General features: G+C 44.3%; 2 protein-coding genes across 2 annotated transcripts in view; one reads left to right on the plus strand and one right to left on the minus strand.

The window, feature by feature from the left end:
- Positions 1-10,654, minus strand: part of LOC110516333 (NLR family CARD domain-containing protein 3-like) — a 191,360-nt gene extending 180,706 nt beyond the window's left edge. The window contains exons 1-4 of the mRNA XM_036939593.1: positions 10,536-10,654; positions 4,192-4,303; positions 2,359-2,475; positions 2,027-2,111 (exon numbers count right to left, since the gene is read on the minus strand). Coding sequence (XP_036795488.1) covers positions 2,027-2,111; positions 2,359-2,475; positions 4,192-4,298 — 309 coding nt within the window. The 5' untranslated portion in view covers positions 4,299-4,303; positions 10,536-10,654. The remainder of the gene's footprint in view (positions 1-2,026; positions 2,112-2,358; positions 2,476-4,191; positions 4,304-10,535) is intronic.
- The window catches only part of LOC110539186 (NLR family CARD domain-containing protein 3-like), an 808,883-nt gene that overhangs the window by 273,409 nt on the left and 513,343 nt on the right, over positions 1-22,131 (plus strand). The gene's annotated exons all lie outside the window — the stretch shown is intronic.

Genomic DNA, 22,131 nt, shown 5'->3' on the forward strand with positions numbered 1-22,131 from the left:
GCAGTTTGTCCATTAGATTCTGATTGTTGTTGATGAATGAGAGGAACACATATACAGCAGCCAGAAACTCCTGAATGCTCAGATGAACAAAGCAGTACATCTTGTCCTGGTACAGCACACATTCCTCTTTAAAGAGCTGTGTGCACAATCCTGAGTACACCGAGGCTTCATTGACATCAATGCCAGCCTCTTTCAGGTCTTCTTCATAGAAAATCAGATTGCCATTCACAAGCTGTTGAAAAGCCAGTTTTCCCAGTGACAGAATGCTCTCTTTATTCCAGTGTGGACCTGTCTCTTCTTTCCCAAGATACTTTTCATTCTTCTGTTTGGTATGAAACACCACAAGGTGTGTGTACATCTCAGTCAGAGTCTTGGGCATCTCTTCTCTCTTATGTTTCAGCATGTGTTCAAGGACTGTTGCAGAAATCCAACAGAAGACTGGAATGTGGCACATGATGTGGAGGCTCCTTGATGTCTTTATGTGTGAGATGATTCTGCTGGCCAGGTCCTCATCACTGAATCTCTTCCTGAAGAACTCCTCCTTCTGTGGGTCATTGAACCCTCGTACCTCTGTCACCTGGTCAACACACCCTGAAGGGATCTTATTGGCTGCTGCAGGTCGGGTAGTTATCCAGAGGAGAGCAGAGGGAAGCAGATTTCCCCTGATGAGATTTGTCAGCAGAACATCCACTGAGGTTGACTCTGTGACGTCACAACAGATCTTGTTCTTCGGGAAGTCTAGGGGCAGTCGGCACTCATCCAGACCATCAAAGATGAACAGAACTTTGTACTTGTTGTAGATAGAGATTCCTGATTGTTTGGTTTCCATTGAGAAGTGATTAAGAAGTTCAATGAAAGTGTGTTTGTCCTCTTTCATCAAATTCAGCTCCCTAAAAGGGAATGAAAATACAAATTGGACATCCTGATTTGCTTTTCCTTCAGCCCAGTCCAGAATGAACTTCTGCACAGAGACTGTTTTTCCAATGCCAGCGACTCCCTTTGTCAGCACAGTTCTGATAGGTTTGTCTTGTCCAGTTAAGGGTTTGAAGATGTCGTTACATTTGATTGCAGTCTCTGGTCTTTCTTGTTTCCTGGTTGTTGTCTCAATCTGTCTCAGCTCATGTTCATTATTGACCTCTCCTGTTCCACCCTCTGTGATGTAGAGCTCTGTGTAGATCTTATTGAGAAGTGTTGGGTTTCCTTGTTCAGCGATCCCCTCAAATACACATTGAAACTTCTTCTTTAGATTAGATTTGAGTTCACGTTGGCAAATCACAGCAAGCTCATCTGAATCTAAAAAATAACACAGAGGATATTAATACTACGTCTATTTTAATGCCTACAGTATTGTAGGACTGTTATAAAGTTTGAAATTATAATACTTTATTCTCTTAACTGCCTGTATAAATGTGTAAATGTTTTCATAATGCATTACAGACTGGTGTGACTGATTATATTATTATTGGTATTATTGATGGTATTATTAATGTTCTCTCTCTCTCTAAATTAATCACCACAACACATCCCTGCTGCTACTTGATGAGGTCACTAGGTGTTGTGTTAAGGCTGCTACAATATCATTGAGTTACACAGCTACTTTAGCTGTACTTTAGCTACAGCTTTTAAATGTTATAAAACAGCATTCAACATGAGGCAGACAGCTCTTACTTTTCTCCAGTGTGTCAGCAAGCTCCTTCAAGTTCATTTTCCTCAGGATGTGCAGTGTGATCTTCAGAGCCCCCTCTCTGGCACTGCTCTCCTGCTTCTCATCTTCAGCGTCCAACACTTCCTTATCCTGCTTCTGACTCTCAAAGCCTTCTGGGAGTTCTGGACTAAGAATCCTCTTGAACGTCTTCAGTTCGTTCTTCACAAATGTCATAATTTTCTCTTCAAGCAACTGAAATAAATCAAGTAATTAACTTAAGCAAGAGACAAAATGCTTTCTCATTAACACATTAATGAATGATTGACAGATCAACTTTACTTGAGGTAAACAAAAACAAATGTACATAACAGGACCACATACACTGAATATGGAGGCCAGGTCTGTTTGATGACTCTGGGAAGACTGACCACTGAGAATCTCTGACTCTGATCTCTCCTGTTGGTTTCTGTGGACAAAACATGAGATTACATCACCTCATCTAGGGAGTACACACACACACACACACAGATGCACACACACACCGGGAGGGAATGTTGTGTTTGTTTAATATTGTTTTAGGACTATGAAAATGGACAAAAGGATGAGCCTATGGATTATGAAAACAACATCAATAAATGGGAAAATGGGAGAGGAGAAATGACTAGAGACAGTGTTGTTTAACTCACTGACCATGACCCATGAGTTCTTCTTACCTTTGTTCAGTAGAAAAGTCTCCCTCTCTAAACGTTATAGGATGACCCATAGACCAGTCACTCTTCATGGACACACAGTTGGGTACAGGGGAGGCTGGTCTCTCCTGCTTGATTGGGCTTCAACACAACAGAGACAAACATTACATCTCTCATCTACTCTGAGCTCAGATGGGGAAACAGAAGAAGATTTTTATTCATAACGCTATATATCCATTTTCAGAAATGTTGGTAAATGATTAAACCACTACTTTATAAAGGTTTCTAATGTTTCCACTTAACAATGTCAGACTTGATTTGACATGAAGAAAAATGGATCAGCCCCTACAAAACATGTCCCTTAATTATAATCCACATAAAAATGCACATTTGCTGTTATTTTCCTGCTGTGAGAAACTGGGTCAAATTAACATGGCATCTGTAAGTGCATTCATCTTTAGATATCTGAGACAACCACATATCACAGTCAAATATACAGGATACCAACATTCCTGTTAAATAATGGATATATAGATATCTAGGTGAGACAACCTCATATCACAGTCTAATATACAGGATACCAACATTCCATTCCTGTTAAATAATGGATATATAGATATCTAGGTGAGACAACCTCATATCACAGTCTAATATACAGGATACCAACATTCCATTCCTGTTAAATAATGGATATATAGATATCTAGGTGAGACAACCACATATCACAGTCTAATATACAGGATACCAACATTCCTGTTAAATAATGGATATATAGATATCTAGGTGAGACAACCACATATCACAGTCAAATATACAGGATACCAACATTCCTGTTAAATAATGGATATATAGATATCTAGGTGAGACAACCACATATCACAGTCTAATATACAGGATACAAACATTCCATTCCTGCTAAACAATGGATATATAGATATCTAGGTGAGACAACCACATATCACAGTCAGATATACAGGATACCAACATTCCATTACAATGGATATATAGATATCTAGGTGAGACAACCACATATTACAGTCAGATATACAGGATACCAACATTCCATTACAATGGATATATAGATATCTAGGTGAGACAACCACATATCACAGTCAGATATACAGGATACCAACATTCCTGATAAACAATGGATATATAGATATCTAGGTGAGACAACCACATATCACAGTCTAATATACAGGATACCAACATTCCATTACAATGGATATATAGATATCTAGGTGAGACAACCACATATCACAGTCTAATATACAGGATACCAACATTCCATTACAATGGATATATAGATATCTAGGTGAGACAACCACATATCACAGTCTAATATACAGGATACCAACATTCCTGTTAAATAATGGATATATAGATATCTAGGTGAGACAACCACATATCACAGTCTAATATACAGGATACCAACATTCCTGTTAAATAATGGATATATAGATATCTAGGTGAGACAACCACATATCACAGTCTAATATACAGGATACCAACATTCCTGTTAAATAATGGATATATAGATATCTAGGTGAGACAACCACATATCACAGTCTAATATACAGGATACCATCCTTCCATTCCTGATAAACAATGGATATAAAGCATTTATAGCATTTAGCAAAAAAACACATTTTCATACACATCTAAAATAGAGAACAGTTTATACAGTATATAACAGTATATAACAGTATATAACAGTATATAACAGTATATAACAGTATATAACAGTCCTATAGTATATAACAGTATATAACAGTGTATAACAGTATATAACAGTATATAACAGTATATAATATGTTCCCACAATCATTTCAATAGTAAAGAATATTGTCAGCTCACCTCTTAGTTTTGGTGTCATGTTCCCCAGAGAGACTCGTTTTAGAGGCAGGGCCCTCCTCCTCTCTCTCCCCAGAGAGATTGGATGTCAATTGTTCTCTTTTATTCATTATATCTTAGAAAGAAAACAATTAACTAACAGTCACATCCAAACAGTCAGGTGATTCAATGCAATTACTTTTTCTAAAAAAAAATTAAAAGCTTATTTGAACAAGGCAGTAAAGAACAAATTCTTATTTACAATGACGGCCGACCACTGCCAAACCCTAACCCGGACGACACTGGGCCAATAGGACTCCCAATCACGGCCAGTTGTGATACAGCCTGGAATCAAACCAGGGTCTGTAGTGATGCCTCTAGCACCAAGATGCAGTGCCGTAGACCCTTGTGATACAGCCTGGAATCGAACCAGGGTCTGTAGTGATGCCTCTAGCACCATGATGCAGTGCCTTAGACTGCTGTGATACAGCCTGGAATTGAACCAGGGTCTGTAGTGATGCCTCTAGCACCAAGATGCAGTGCCTTAGACCGCTGTGATACAGCCTGGAATCGAACCAGGGTCTGTAGTGATGCCTCTAGCACCAAGATGCAGTGCCTTAGACCGCTGTGATACAGCCTGGAATCAGTGGGTAGTGATCACTATCCTGTCCTGTGAACTGTAGGGTTGAGGGAGGATGAATCTACAGTGGGTAGTAATTACCAGCACCTGATTCAATATAAAATAGCACAAGCAGCAGCAGTAGTAAGGAGGATCATTAGGACAGCTAAGAGGAAGTACTGGCTCTGGTTCTGACATAACAGGGTAGGAGGATCATTAGGACAGCTAGGAGGAAGTACTGGCTCTGGTTCTGACACAACAGGGTGGGAGGATCATTAGGACAGCTAAGAGGAAGTACTGGCTCTGGTTCTGACACAACAGGGTAGGAGGATCATCAGGACAGCTAAGAGGAAGTACTGGCTCTGCTTCTGACACAACAGGGTAGGAGGATCATCAGGACAGCTAAGAGGAAGTACTGGCTCTGGTTCTGGCACAACAGAGTAGGAGGATCATTAGGACAGCTAAGAGGAAGTACTGGCTCTGGTTCTGACACAACAGGGTAGGAGGATCATTAGGACAGCTAAGAGGAAGTACTGGCTATGGTTCTGACACAACAGGGTAGGAGGATCATTAAGACAGCTAAGAGGGACTATTGGCACCGGTTCTGTGTTAACGTAGGCAAGCCCTAAGAATATGTTGTGGAGCACTCAGGACCTCTCTGGTGGCAGCGATGCAGATAGAGCTGGGAGAGATGCAGGTAGAGCTGGGAGAGATGCAGGTAGAGATGGGAGAGATGCTGGTAGAGATGGGAGAGATGCTGGTAGAGCTGGGAGAGATGCTGGGAGAGATGCAGGTAGAGATGGGAGAGATGCAGATAGAGCTGGGAGAGATGCAGGTAGAGCTGGGAGAGATGCAGGTAGAGATGGGAGAGATGCAGGTAGAGATGCAGGTAGAGATGCAGGTAGAGATGGGAGAGATGCAGGTAGAGATGGGAAAGATGCAGGTAGAGCTGGGAGACATGCAGGTAGAGCTGGGAGAGATGCAGGTAGAGCTGGGAGAGATGCAGGTAGAGATGGGAGAGATGCAGGTAGAGATGCAGGTAGAGCTGGGAGAGATGCCGGTAGAGCTGGGAGAGATGCAGGTAGAGCTGGGAGAGATGCTGGTAGAGCTGGGAGAGATGCAGGTAGAGCTGGGAGAGATGCATGTAGAGCTGGGAGAGATGCATGTAGAGTTGGGAGAGATGCAGGTAGAGCTGGGAGAGATGCAGGTAGAGCTGGGAGAGATGCAGGTAGAGCTGGGAGCGATGCAGGTAGAGCTGGGAAAGATGCCGGTAGAGCTGGGAGAGATGCAGGTAGAGATGGGAGAGATGCAGGTAGAGATGCAGGTAGAGATGGGAGAGATGCAGGTAGAGATGCAGGTAGAGCTGGGAGAGATGCAGGTAGAGATGGGAGAGATGCAGGTAGAGATGCAGGTAGAGCTGGGAGAGATGCTGGTAGAGCTGGGAGAGATGCTGGTAGAGCTGGGAGAGATGCAGGTAGAGCTGGGAGAGATGCAGGTAGAGCTGGGAGAGATACAGGTAGAGCTGGGAGAGATGCAGGTAGAGATGGGAGAGATGCTGGTAGAGCTGGGAGAGATGCTGGGAGAGATACAGGTAGAGCTGGGAGAGATGCAGGTAGAGCTGAGAGAGATGCAGGGAGAGATGCAGGTCGAGCTGGGAGATATGCAGGTAGAGCTGGGAGAGATGCAGGTAGAGATGGGAGAGATGCTGGTAGAGCTGGGAGAGATGCAGGTAGAGCTGGGAGAGATGCATGTAGAGATGGGAGAGATGCAGGTAGAGATGGGAGAGATGCAGGTAGAGATGCAGGTAGAGATGGGAGAGATGCAGGTAGAGCTGGGAGAGATGCAGGTAGAGATGGGAGAGATGCTGGTAGAGCTGGGAGAGATGCAGGTAGAGCTGGGAGAGATGCAGGTAGAGCTGGGAGAGATGCAGATAGAGTTGGGAGAGATGCAGGTAGAGCTGGGAGAGATGCAGGTAGAGCTGGGAGAGATGCAGGTAGAGCTGGGAGAGATGCAGGTAGAGCTGGGAGAGATGCAGGTAGAGCTGGGAAAGATGCCGGTAGAGCTGGGAGAGATGCAGGTAGAGATGGGAGAGATGCAGGTAGAGATGCAGGTAGAGATGGGAGAGATGCAGGTAGAGATGCAGGTAGAGCTGGGAGAGATGCAGCTAGAGATGTGAGAGATGCAGGTAGAGCTGGGAGAGATGCTGGTAGAGCTGGGAGAGATGCTGGTAGAGCAGTTAGAGATGCTGGTAGAGCTGGGAGAGATGCAGGTAGAGCTGGGAGAGATACAGGTAGAGCTGGGAGAGATGCAGGTAGAGATGGGAGAGATGCTGGTAGAGCTGGGAGAGATGCAGGTAGAGCTGGGAGAGATGCAGGTAGAGCTGGGAGAGATGCAGATAGAGTTGGGAGAGATGCAGGTAGAGCTGGGAGAGATGCAGGTAGAGCTGGGAGAGATGCAGGTAGAGCTGGGAGAGATGCTGGGAGAGATACAGGTAGAGCTGGGAGAGATGCAGGTAGAGCTGAGAGAGATGCAGGGAGAGATGCAGATAGATATGGGAGAGATACAGTTAGAGCTGGGAGAGATGCAGGTAGAGCTGGGAGAGATGCTGGGAGAGATACAGGTAGAGCTGGGAGAGATGCAGGTAGAGCTGAGAGAGATGCAGGGAGAGATGCAGATAGATATGGGAGAGATACAGGTAGAGCTGGGAGAGATGCAGGTAGAGCTGGGAGAGATGCAGGTAGAGCTGGGAGAGATGCAGGTAGAGCTGGGAGAGATACAGGTAGAGCTGGGAGAGATGCAGGTAGAGCTGGGAGAGATGCAGGTAGAGATGGGAGAGATGCAGGTAGAGCTGGGAAAGATGCCGGTAGAGCTGGGAGAGATGCAGGTAGAGATGGGAGAGATGCAGGTAGAGATGCAGGTAGAGATGGGAGAGATGCAGGTAGAGATGCAGGTAGAGCTGGGAGAGATGCAGGTAGAGATGGGAGAGATGCAGGTAGAGATGCAGGTAGAGCTGGGAGAGATGCTGGTAGAGCTGGTAGAGATACAGGTAGAGCTGGGAGAGATGCAGGTAGAGCTGGGAGAGATGCAAGTAGAGCTGGGAGAGATACAGGTAGAGCTGGGAGAGATGCAGGTAGAGATGGGAGAGATGCTGGTAGAGATGGGAGAGATGCAGGTAGAGCTGGGAGAGATGCAGGTAGAGCTGGGAGAGATGCAGATAGAGTTGGGAGAGATGCAGGTAGAGCTGGGAGAGATGCAGGTAGAGCTGGGAGAGATGCAGGTAGAGCTGGGAGAGATGCAGGTAGAGCTGGGGGAGATACAGATAGAGCTGGGAGAGATGCAGATAGAGCTGGGAGAGATACAGGTTGCGCTGGGAGAGATGCAGTTAGAGCTGGGAGAGATGCAGGTAGAGCTGGGAGAGATGCTGGGAGAGATACAGGTAGAGCTGGGAGAGATGCAGGTAGAGCTGAGAGAGATGCAGGGAGAGATGCAGATAGAGATGGGAGAGATACAGGTAGAGCTGGGAGAGATGCAGGTAGAGCTGGGAGAGATGCAGGTAGAGCTGGGAGAGATGCAGGTAGAGCTGGGAGAGATACAGGTAGAGCTGGGAGAGATGCAGGTAGAGCTGGGAGAGATGCAGGTAGAGATGGGAGAGATGCAGGTAGAGCTGGGAGAGATGCAGTTAAAAATGGAAGAGATGCAGGTAGAGCTGGGAGAGATGCAGGTAGAGCTGGAAGAGATGCAGGTAGAGATGCAGGTAGAGCTGGGAGAGATGCTGGTAGAGCTGGGAGAGATGCTGGTAGAGCTGGGAGAGATGCAGGTAGAGATGCTGGTAGAGCTGGGAGAGATGTTGGTAGAGCTGGGAGAGATGCTGGTAGAGCTGGGAGAGATGCTGGTAGAGCTGGGAGAGATGCTGGTAGAGCTGGGAGAGATTCCGTTAAAGTTAAGAAGACAACAGCTAAATTAATGTCTCAGAACAAACAGGATGTATTGTATAATGTTTAGCAGTGCTTGTGTAGGGTGTCTCAGAACAAACAGGATGTATTGTATGAGGTTTAGCAGTGCTTGTGTAGGGTGAAACAGATGGGGGGGGGGGTGTCTCAGAACAAACAGGATGTATTGTAGGAGGTTCCTCTAGGTACCAGCTCAAGTGGAATTGTCAATCAGTAAATTGTCAATCAGTAAAGCAGAAGCCAAGGGGTTAATAAGAACAGTGGTTAAAAATAAGTGGCAAGAGATGAAGAGGGAAGACACCTGTATAAGAGTTGTGGAACAGGGAGAATAAGGGAAGACACCTGTATAAGATCCAGGAGAAGGTGGGGGCAGGGAGGTCCTCGGGTCGAGAGAGAAGGGAGGTCCTCAGACCGAGAGAGAAGGGAGGTCCTCAGGCCGAGAGAGAAGGGAGGTCCTCAGGCCGAGAGAAGGGAGGACCTCAGGCCGAGAGAGAAGGGAGGTCCTCAGGCCGAGAGAGAAGGGAGGTCCTCAGGCCGAGAGAGAAGGGAGGTCCTCAGGCCGAGAGAGAAGGGAGGGAAGTGTAGTCACACAAGGCTGAGACTGGGACACACAAGGCTGAGACTGGGACACACAAGGCTGAGACTGGGGGAGGTGTGATCAGTGTCAGGAGGAGATGGAGACAGTGGAACATGTTCTATTTCAGTGCCAGAAATATGTGGGAGAAAGGGAGCGATTGTTATTAGATTTGAGGAGTAGTGGGTTAGAAGAGATTAAGTGAACTGCTGGGGACATTATGTAATTAATTTCCTTTGAGACCTTCACTGTCTCTGGTCCACACTCCAGACCAGTTGGTGGTGGTAATGCACCTTAAAGTTTGTTGCCAACCAATAAAGAAGAAGAAGAAGAGATGATTTACAAGTTATATAATTTTTTTATTTTACGCCTTTTTTCATTGTATCCAATTGTTTTTAGTAGCTACTACAACTACAACTACCGAATGGGCTCGGGAGAGACGAAGGTTGAAAGTCATGCGTCCTCCGATACACAACCCAACCAAACCGTACTGGTTCTTAATTAACACAGCGCGCATCCAACCCGGAAGCCAGCCGCACCAATGTGTCGCGGCCGGTTACGACAGAGCATGGGCGATAGAGACTAAAGGACTATGCTGTGTCCCTCACCAACTGTCCACCTGGCCCATAGAGACTAAAGGACTATACACTCTATGCTGTGGCCCTCACCAACTGGCCTATAGAGACTAAAGGACTATGCTGTGGCCCTCACCAACTGGCACCCGGCCCATAGAGACTAAATTACTATACGCTCTACACCGCATCAGCGGGGATGTTGTTTACGCACCTTTTGTTTATAAAACAGAGGTTACTCGACTTTGTAATTGGTTAATTATCGTTTACCCATTTATTATGCATGTTCCCAGCGTAAAGGTTTCGAACACACCGACAGGGTTTTTTCATCATCTGGATATTTGTGCAACAGAAGTTCAACATTCACCTTCTGCTCCCATTTCTGTCAAGCCGTCCACCCCATACAGTTTGATGCATATGTTCGATAAATCCAATTTATGCACCACACAACGCAATGCTGCAAGGCAAATGTAATTCTAGTGTACCAAAATGCATTAACACTATCGGTGTTCGAAGCGTAAATCTAACTTCCATCGTGGAAACCGGGCCCAGGTTGGTCAGCATGATAAAGAATCATATCTCAGGGTTACTCTGTCTGTTGAATGTCTGACTACGACCTAACTTTATAATAGTTAAATGTAGCCAAGACTTACCAGAGTCTGTCCGTCTGTCCTTCAAATCAACACATGTATCCCGCTTCTAATGTTGCCGAGAAATGTGCGCTACGGTTTCAACAGTCATTTTGTAATGGTGCAGACTACATAGTTACTTTCACTTTCAAATGAGGAAATAACAAACCAAATAACACATGTACTTTCTGTTTCAGCTCGTCCTGATCCTAGATCAGCTCATCCTACTCTATATGAATTCTGTCGTCCTCTCCATGTAATCTGATTCATTATGATCTAAAAGTCTAAACTGATCCTAGATCAGCTCATCCTACTCTATATGAATTCTGTCGTCCTCTCCATGTAATCTGATTCATTATGATCTAAAAGTCTAAACTGATCCTAGATCAGCTCATCCTACTCTATATGAATTCTGTCACATGTGTCACTCCTCAAGATGAGGCTCATGATTTATTAGTTATATTCTTTAAGAATCAATTAGTATCATTCATTGAACTGCTTTGCCATGAACAGATCTGTGAGGTCTTAACTTAAAGGTTCTATATAGACCTTGTGGTCATTTTAATGGGGTTGAACATCCATCCCATCAGATTGTGTAAAGGATTTTATGAGTTCAGAAAAATAGTGACTTGGAAGCATCTCTCTGACCTCACCCTGCTGAAACACACTCAAGTAAAGACCACATAGATACAGTTATATGTCTGTCTCTACCAAGCATCTCTCTGACCTCACCCTGCTGAAACACACTCAAGTAAAGACCACATAGATACAGTTATATGTCTGTCTCTACCAAGCATCTCGCTGACCTCACCCTGCTGAAACACACTCAAGTAAAGACCACATAGCTACAGTTACATGCTTGTGTTTTTTTAATAAACTTTTACAGCCAATGTCTGGACTGGTATTCATATGAATCAGTAGAATATACAGACTAGTTAACCACCTCCCAGTAGATGGACCCCACTCAGAACTATATATATACAGACTAGTTAACCATCTCCCAATAGATGGACCCACTCAGAACATTATATATACAGACTAGTTAACCATCTCCCAATAGATGGACCCACTCAGAACTTTATATATACAGACTAGTTAACCACCTCCCAGTAGATGGACCCACACAGAACTTTATATATACAGACTAGTTAACCACCTCCCAGTAGATGGACTGGTATTCATATGAATCAGTAGAATATACAGACTAGTTAACCACCTCCCAGTAGATGGACCCACTCAGAACATTATATATACAGACTAGTTAACCACCTCCCAGTAGATGGACCCACTCTGAACATTATATATACAGACTAGTTAACCACCTCCCAGTAGATGGACCCACACAGAACTTTATATATACAGACTAGTTAACCACCTCCCAGTAGATGGACCCACACATAACTTTATATATACAGACTAGTTAACCACCTCCCAGTAGATGGACCCCACTCAGAACTTTATATATACAGACTAGTTAACCACCTCCCAGTAGATGAACCCACACAGAACTTTATATATACAGACTAGTTAACCACCTCCCAGTAGATGGACCCACACAGAACTTTATATATACAGACTAGTTAACCACCTCCCAGTAGATGGACCCACTCAGAACATTATATATACAGACTAGTTAACCACCTCCCAGTAGATGGACCCACACAGAACTTTATATATACAGACTAGTTAACCACCTCCCAGTAGATGGACCCACACAGAACTTTATATATACAGACTAGTTAAACATCTCCTAATAGATGGGCCCCACTCAGAACTTTATATATACAGATTAGGTTATTTCCAGATCTACTTCCAGATCTACTTCCAGATCTACTTCCAGATCTACTTACAGATCTACTTCCAGATCTACCTACAGATCTACTTCCAGATCTACTTATAGATCTACTTACAGATCTACTTACAGATCTACTTATAGATCTACTTAGTTCCTGAATTAAGTTTTGAGATTATGCTGCAGGATTTAGAGGTAATTTGTGTTTTAGTACATTACCCTGCGTGACTGCTTATTGCATTGCTCCACACCACCACAAGGGGGAGTTAGAGCACTGACTATGCTCTTGGGTTCCAAGGCACTAATTTGTCTAATGTAGCTGACAGTGAATGAATGGGCTGATGTAGCTGACAGTGAATGAATGGGCTGATGTAGCTGACAGTGAATGAATGGACTGATGTAGCTGACAGTGAATGAATGGGCTGATGTAGCTGACAGTGAATGCATGGGCTGATGTAGCTGACAGTGAATGAATGGGCTGGCAGTGAATGAATGGGCTGATGTAGCTGACAGTGAATGAATGGGCTGATGTAGCTGACAGTGAATGAATGGGCTGATGTAGCTGACAGTGAATGAATGGGCTGATGTAGCTGACAGTGAATGAATGGGCTGATGTAGCTGACAGTGAATGAATGGGCTGATGTAGCTGACAGTGAATGAATGGACTGATGTAGCTGACAGTGAATGAATGGGCTGATGTAGCTGACAGTGAATGAATGGGCTGATGTAGCTGACAGTGAATGAATGGGCTGATGTAGCTGACAGTGAATGAATGGGCTGATGTAGCTGACAGTGAATGAATGGGCTGATGTAGCTGACAGTGAATGAATGGGCTGATGTAGCTGACAGTGAATGAATGGGCTGATGTAGCTGACAGGGAATGAAAGGGCTGATGTAGCTGACAGTGAATGAATGGGCTGATGTAGCTGACAGTGAATGAATGGGCTGATGTAGCTGACAGTGAATGAATGGGCTGATGTAGCTGACAGTGAATGAATGGGCTGATGTAGCTGACAGTGAATGAATGGGTTGATGTAGCTGACAGCGAATAAATGGGCTGCATAAACCAAACAGAAACTGATAATTGTGCACAACTTCAAAACTGTATTTCAATGAACTGAATGATGAGGATGAAGAAGGTGATTGAATTTAGAACAAGGTAAGAATTGCTATTCCTCTGTCCTGCACTTGTTTGTTCAGGAGAACTGTACCTGTGGGAAATGACAAACTGTTGTTACACTGAGGTTGTGATTCTAAGAGAAACTAAAATGACCTGGTTGTCATGTATTATAGTCTCTAAAAGGAAACATATTACCACCGTCTCTTATTGTCCTTTCATAATGCATCCTGATTTACAAAGTTATTATTATTATTAGATATTCTCACAGAACAGATTTGCACTAATGAAAAATGCCCCTTAGATATGAATTCGGAGGGCAGAATGTGATATATTAAAGCATTAGACTAAATCACTAAAGGCGTCAGTCATACAGAAGTTGTTTGCAGCCCAGTCCCTACATCTAGACCACAAAATAGGGAAAGAGGTTGACCAGATGCTTTTCAACATCATCTGGGAAAATCACACACATTATATAAGGACATCTGTCGTTCTGAACATTTAGTTGATTTTACTATAAATAATACTAATAATAATTTAAAGATAAATTGGGAAAAACATTTCTTTAAGAATCCAACTTCATTGAGGAATTTCATCCCTCATTATATCTTCTCCCGTTTTGGTGACTTCAATTTTGTGTTACTTTGTAACTATAACACCGATAAGATTCCTACAACAGTATTCTTAGCGTGCTCATTAATATATATACAGTGCCTTGCGAAAGTATTCGGCCCCCTTGAACTTTGCGACCTTGTGCCACATTTCAGGCTTCAAACATAAAGATATAAAACTGTATTTATTTTTTTGTGAAGAATCAACAACAATTGGGACACAATCATGAACTGGAACGACATTTATTGGATATTTCAAACTTTTTTAACAAATCAAAAACTGAAAAATTGGGCGTGGAAAATTATTCAGCCCCTTTACTTTCAGTGCAGCAAACTCTCTCCAGAAGTTCAGTGAGGATCTCTGAATGATCCAATGTTGACCTAAATGACTAATGAGGATAAATACAATCCACCTGTGTGTAATCAAGTCTCCGTATAAATGCACCTGCACTGTGATAGTCTCAGAGGTCCGTTAAAAGCGCAGAGAGCATCATGAAGAACAAGGAACACACCAGGCAGGTCCGAGATACTGTTGTGAAGAAGTTTAAAGCCGGATTTGGATACAAAAAGATTTCCCAAGCTTTAAACATCCCAAGGAGCACTGTGCAAGCGATAATATTGAAATGGAAGGAGTATCAGACCACTGCAAATCTACCAAGACCTGGCCGTCCCTCTAAACTTTCAGCTCATACAAGGAGAAGACTGATCAGAGATGCAGCCAAGAGGCCCATGATCACTCTGGATGAACTGCAGAGATCTACAGCTGACGTGGGAGACTCTGTCCATAGGACAACAATCAGTCGTATATTGCACAAATCTGGCCTTTATGGAAGAGTGGCAAGAAGAAAGCCATTTCTTAAAGATATCCATAAAAAGTGTTGTTTAAAGTTTGCCACAAGCCACCTGGGAGACACACCAAACATGTGGAAGAAGGTGCTCTGGTCAGATGAAACCAAAATTGAACTTTTTGGCAACAATGCAAAACGTTATGTTTGGCGTAAAAGCAACACAGCTGAGCACACCATGCCCACTGTCAAACATGGTGGTGGCAGCATCATGGTTTGGGCCTGCTTTTCTTCAGCAGGGACAGGGAAGATGTTTAAAATTGATGGGAAGATGGATGGAGCCAAATATAGGACCATTCTGGAAGAAAACCTGATGGAGTCTGCAATAGACCTGAGACTGGGACGGAGATTTGTCTTCCAACAAGACAATGAACCAAAACATAAAGCAAAATCTACAATGGAATGGTTCAAAAATAAACATATCCAGGTGTTAGAATGGCCAAGTCAAAGTCCAGACCTGAATCCAATCGAGAATCTTTGGAAAGAACTGAAAACTGCTGTTCACAAATGCTCTCCATCCAACCTCACTGAGCTCGAGCTGTCTTGCAAGGAGGAATGGAAAAAATGTCAATCTCTCGATGTGCAAAACTGATAGAGACATACCCCAAGCGACTTACAGCTGTAATCGCAGCAAAAGGTGGCGCTGCAAAGTATTAACTTAAGGGGGCTGAATAATTTTGCACGCCCAATTTTTCAGTTTATGATTTGTAAAAAAAGTTTGAAATATCCAATAAATGTCGTTCCACTTCATGATTGTGTCCCACTTGTTGTTGATGCTTCACAAATAAATACAGTTTTCTATCTTTATGTTTGAAGCCTGAAATGTGGCAAAAGGTTGCAAAGTTCAAGGGGGCCGAATACTTTCGCAAGGCACTGTATATAAAAAAAATCCCGCATAGGTTTTTCATTTGGAACAATAAGGATATTTTGTATAGAAACAAGTCTTCATTTTTTAAGAACTGGTTTAATAATCATATCCTGCTGGTAAGTCAACTTTTTAACGCAGAAGGATTGTTACTCAATTATGTGGATTTTTTTTATCTTGTTACAATATCCCTGTAACACCTAGAGAGTTCTCCATAGTCTCTGATGCTATTCCATCTGGAACTCTCATGTTATTTAGAGGTGTAACCAGACCTCACCTTGTTGACCTGCCCTCCTAGAGAGTTCTCCATGGTCTCTGATGCTATTCCATCTGTAACTCTCATGTTATTTAGAGGTGTAACCAGACCTCATCTCCTTGACCTACCCTCCTAGAGAGTTCTCCATAGTCTCTGATGCTGTTCCATCTGGAACTCATGTTATTTAGAGGTGTAACCAGACCTCACCTTCTTGACCTATCTTCGCTTAATCCAGTTGACTCTCCAATAGGGAAACTGTTTCTCTCCTTGCTCCCTCAGAACAACAGATCTATCTATACCTGCTTCATTTCAAAGGGAGATTGTATACATTCCTTATGTCACAATTTACTGGAATACATTTGACAATAATATCTGTTGGAAAAAAGTTTGGTTAATACCATTTAAATACCTTCTTGTTAATTTGATTGCTTTTCTGATTTTCGTGACCAACATGAGCTTTGCATAATGCTATGCTAGGCTATCGATAAACGTGCACAAATGCTTGTCTTGCTTTGGCTGTAAAGCATAATTTCAGAATCTGAGATGACAGGGTGATTAACAAAAGGCTAAGCTGTGTTTTAATATATTTCACTTGTGATTTCATGAATATGAATATTTTCTAGTAAGATTTTTTGTCCGTTGCGTTATGCTAATTAGTGTAAGTTGATGACAATTCTCCCGGATCCGGGAGGAGTAGTTCTATTAACAACCCCACCACTAGGAGGTGTCCACATGGTCTGATAAACACTCCTAACAACCCCACCACTAGGAGGTGTCCACATGGTCTGGTAAACACTCCTAACAACCAGACCACTAGGAGGTGTCCACATGGTCTGATAAACACTCCTAACAACCCCACCACTAGGAGGTGTCCACATGGTCTGATAAACACTCCTAACAACCCCACCACTAGAAGGTGTCCACATGGTCTGATAAACACTCCTAACAACCCACCACTAGGAGGTGTCCACATGGTCTGATAAACACTCCTAACAACCAGACCACTAGGAGGTGTCCACATGGTCTGATAAACACTCCTAACAACCCCACCACTAGGAGGTGTCCACATGGTCTGATAAACACTCCTAACAACCCCACCACTAGGAGGTGTCCACATGGTCTGATAAACACTCCTAACAACCCCACCACTAGAAGGCGTCCACATGGTCTGATAAACACTCCTAACAACCAGACCACTAGGAGGTGTCCACATGGTCTGATAAACACTCCTAACAACCCCACCACTAGGAGGTGTCAACATGGTCTGATAAACACTCCTAACAACCAGACCACTAGGAGGTGTCCACATGGTCTGATAAACACTCCTAACAACCAGACCACTAGGAGGTGTCCACATGGTCTGATAAACACTCCTAACAACCCCACCACTAGGAGGTGTCCACATGGTCTGATAAACACTCCTAACAACCCCACCACTAGGAGGTGTCCACATGGTCTGGTAAACACTCCTAACAACCAGACCACTAGGAGGTGTCCACATGGTCTGATAAACACTCCTAACAACCCCACCACTAGGAGGTGTCCACATGGTCTGATAAACACTCCTAACAACCCCACCACTAGAAGGTGTCCACATGGTCTGATAAACACTCCTAACAACCCACCACTAGGAGGTGTCCACATGGTCTGATAAACACTCCTAACAACCAGACCACTAGGAGGTGTCCACATGGTCTGATAAACACTCCTAACAACCCCACCACTAGGAGGTGTCCACATGGTCTGATAAACACTCCTAACAACCCCACCACTAGGAGGTGTCCACATGGTCTGATAAACACTCCTAACAACCCCACCACTAGAAGGCGTCCACATGGTCTGATAAACACTCCTAACAACCAGACCACTAGGAGGTGTCCACATGGTCTGATAAACACTCCTAACAACCCCACCACTAGGAGGTGTCAACATGGTCTGATAAACACTCCTAACAACCAGACCACTAGGAGGTGTCCACATGGTCTGATTAACACTCCTAACAACCCCACCAGTAGGAGGTGTCCACATGGTCTGATAAACACTCCGAACAACCCCACCACTAGGAGGTGTCCACATGGTCTGATAAACACTCCTAACAACCAGACCACTAGGAGATGTCCACATGGTCTGATAAACACTCCTAACAACCCCACCACTAGGAGGTGTCCACATGGTCTGATTAACACTCCTAACAACCAGACCACTAGGAGGTGTCCACATAGTCTGTGGTATGGTCAGGTAGACTAGTGGTTAGAGTGGTGGTCAGTAACTGGTATGGTCAGAGAGACTAGTGGTTAGAGTGGTGGGTCAGTAACTGGTATGGTCAGGTAGACTAGTGGTTAGAGTGGTGGGTCAGTAACTGGTATGGTCAGATAGACTAGTGGTTAGAGTGGTGGGTCAGTAACTGGTATGGTCAGGTAGACTAGTGGTTAGAGTGGTGGGTCAGTAACTGGTATGGTCAGATAGACTAGTGGTTAGAGTGTTGGGTCAGTAACTGGTATGGTCAGATAGACTAGTGGTTAGAGTGGTGGGTCAGTAACTGGTATGGTCAGATAGACTAGTGGTTAGAGTGTTGGGTCAGTAACTGGTATGGTCAGATAGACTAGTGGTTAGAGTGGTGGGTCAGTAACTGGTATGGTCAGATAGACTAGTGGTTAGAGTGTTGGGTCAGTAACTGGTATGGTCAGATAGACTAGTGGTTAGAGTGTTGGGTCAGTAACTGGTATGGTCAGATAGACTAGTGGTTAGAGTGTTGGGTCAGTAACTGGTATGGTCAGATAGACTAGTGGTTAGAGTGGTGGGTCAGTAACTGGTATGGTCAGATAGACTAGTGGTTAGAGTGGTGGGTCAGTAACTGGTATGGTCAGATAGACTAGTGGTTAGAGTGTTGGGTCAGTAACTGGTATGGTATGGTCAGGTAGTCTAGTGGTTAGAGTGTTGGGTCAGTAACTGGTATGGTCAGATAGACTAGTGGTTAGAGTGGTGGGTCAGTAACTGGTATGGTCAGATAGACTAGTGGTTAGAGTGTTGGGTCAGTAACTGGTATGGTCAGATAGACTAGTGGTTAGAGTGGTGGGTCAGTAACTGGTATGGTCAGATAGACTAGTGGTTAGAGTGTTGGGTCAGTAACTGGTATGGTATGGTCAGGTAGTCTAGTGGTTAGAGTGTTGGGTCAGTAACTGGTATGGTCAGATAGACTAGTGGTTAGAGTGGTGGGTCAGTAACTGGTATGGTCAGATAGACTAGTGGTTAGAGTGTTGGGTCAGTAACTGGTATGGTCAGGTAGACTAGTGGTTAGAGTGGTGGGTCAGTAACTGGTATGGTCAGATAGACTAGTGGTTAGAGTGGTGGGTCAGTAACTGGTATGGTCAGATAGAGTAGTGGTTAGAGTGGTGGGTCAGTAACTGGTATGGTCAGATAGACTAGTGGTTAGAGTGGTGGGTCAGTAACTGGTATGGTCAGGTAGACTAGTGGTTAGAGTGGTGGGTCAGTAACTGGTATGGTCAGATAAACTAGTGGTTAGAGTGGTGGGTCAGTAACTGGTATGGTCAGGTAGACTAGTGGTTAGGGTGTTGGGTTAGTAACTGGTATGGTCAGATAGACTAGTGGTTAGAGTGTTGGGTTAGTAACTGGTATGGTCAGATAGACTAGTGGTTAGAGTGGTGGGTCAGTAACTGGTATGGTCAGATAGACTAGTGGTTAGAGTGGTGGGTCAGTAACTGGTATGGTCAGATAGACTAGTGGTTACAGTGGTGGGTCAGTAACTGGTATGGTCAGGTAGACTAGTGGTTAGAGTGGTGGGTCAGTAACTGGTATGGTCAGGTAGACTAGTGGTTAGAGTGGTGGGTCAGTAACTGGTATGGTCAGATAGACTAGTGGTTAGCGTGTTGGGTCAGATAGACTAGTGGTTAGAGTTGTGGTGGTCAGGTAGACTAGTGGTTAGAGTGGTGGGTCAGTAACTGGTATGGTCAGATAGACTAGTGGTTAGAGTGGTGGGTCAGTAACTGGTATGGTATGGTCAGATAGACTAGTGGTTAGAGTGGTGGGTCAGTAACTGGTATGGTCAGGTAGACTAGTGGTTAGAGTGTTGGGTCAGTAACTGGTATGGTATGGTCAGATAGACTAGTGGTTAGAGTGGTGGGTCAGGTAGACTAGTGGTTAGAGTGGTGGGTCAGGTAGACTAGGGGTTAGAGTGGTGGGTCAGTAACTGGTATGGTCAGATAGACTAGTGGTTAGAGTGGTGGGTCAGTAACTGGTATGGTCAGATAGACTAGTGGTTAGAGTGTTGGGTCAGTAACTGGTATGGTATGGTCAGGTAGTCTAGTGGTTAGAGTGTTGGGTCAGTAACTGGTATGGTCAGATAGACTAGTGGTTAGAGTGGTGGGTCAGTAACTGGTATGGTCAGATAGACTAGTGGTTAGAGTGTTGGGTCAGTAACTGGTATGGTCAGGTAGACTAGTGGTTAGAGTGGTGGGTCAGTAACTGGTATGGTCAGATAGACTAGTGGTTAGAGTGGTGGGTCAGTAACTGGTATGGTCAGATAGACTAGTGGTTAGAGTGGTGGGTCAGTAACTGGTATGGTCAGATAGACTAGTGGTTAGAGTGTTGGGTCAGTAACTGGTATGGTCAGATAGACTAGTGGTTAGAGTGGTGGGTCAGTAACTGGTATGGTCAGATAGACTAGTGGTTAGAGTGTTGGGTCAGTAACTGGTATGGTATGGTCAGGTAGTCTAGTGGTTAGAGTGTTGGGTCAGTAACTGGTATGGTCAGATAGACTAGTGGTTAGAGTGGTGGGTCAGTAACTGGTATGGTCAGATAGACTAGTGGTTAGAGTGTTGGGTCAGTAACTGGTATGGTCAGGTAGACTAGTGGTTAGAGTGGTGGGTCAGTAACTGGTATGGTCAGATAGACTAGTGGTTAGAGTGGTGGGTCAGTAACTGGTATGGTCAGATAGAGTAGTGGTTAGAGTGGTGGGTCAGTAACTGGTATGGTCAGATAGACTAGTGGTTAGAGTGGTGGGTCAGTAACTGGTATGGTCAGGTAGACTAGTGGTTAGAGTGGTGGGTCAGTAACTGGTATGGTCAGATAAACTAGTGGTTAGAGTGGTGGGTCAGTAACTGGTATGGTCAGGTAGACTAGTGGTTAGGGTGTTGGGTTAGTAACTGGTATGGTCAGATAGACTAGTGGTTAGAGTGTTGGGTTAGTAACTGGTATGGTCAGATAGACTAGTGGTTAGAGTGGTGGGTCAGTAACTGGTATGGTCAGATAGACTAGTGGTTAGAGTGGTGGGTCAGTAACTGGTATGGTCAGATAGACTAGTGGTTACAGTGGTGGGTCAGTAACTGGTATGGTCAGGTAGACTAGTGGTTAGAGTGGTGGGTCAGTAACTGGTATGGTCAGGTAGACTAGTGGTTAGAGTGGTGGGTCAGTAACTGGTATGGTCAGATAGACTAGTGGTTAGCGTGTTGGGTCAGATAGACTAGTGGTTAGAGTTGTGGTGGTCAGGTAGACTAGTGGTTAGAGTGGTGGGTCAGTAACTGGTATGGTCAGATAGACTAGTGGTTAGAGTGGTGGGTCAGTAACTGGTATGGTATGGTCAGATAGACTAGTGGTTAGAGTGGTGGGTCAGTAACTGGTATGGTCAGGTAGACTAGTGGTTAGAGTGTTGGGTCAGTAACTGGTATGGTATGGTCAGATAGACTAGTGGTTAGAGTGGTGGGTCAGGTAGACTAGTGGTTAGAGTGGTGGGTCAGGTAGACTAGGGGTTAGAGTGGTGGGTCAGTAACTGGTATGGTCAGATAGACTAGTGGTTAGAGTGGTGGGTCAGTAACTGGTATGGTCAGATAGACTAGTGGTTAGAGTGTTGGGTCAGTAACTGGTATGGTCAGATAGACTAGTGGTTAGAGTGTTGGGTCAGTAACTGGTATCGCTGGTTTGAAAACCTGACCCGTCAAGGTGAAAATCTGTCGATGTGCCCTTAAGCAAGACACTTACATCTAATTTGCTCCACCTATCATACTACTATGTCTGACCCTGTAGAACAACACCTATCATACTACTATGACTGACCCTGTAAAACAACACCTATCATACTACTATGACTGACCCTGTAAAACAACACCTATCATACTACT

Source organism: Oncorhynchus mykiss, chromosome 12, assembly GCF_013265735.2.
Source record: "Oncorhynchus mykiss isolate Arlee chromosome 12, USDA_OmykA_1.1, whole genome shotgun sequence".
NCBI classification, from domain to species: domain Eukaryota; kingdom Metazoa; phylum Chordata; class Actinopteri; order Salmoniformes; family Salmonidae; genus Oncorhynchus; species Oncorhynchus mykiss.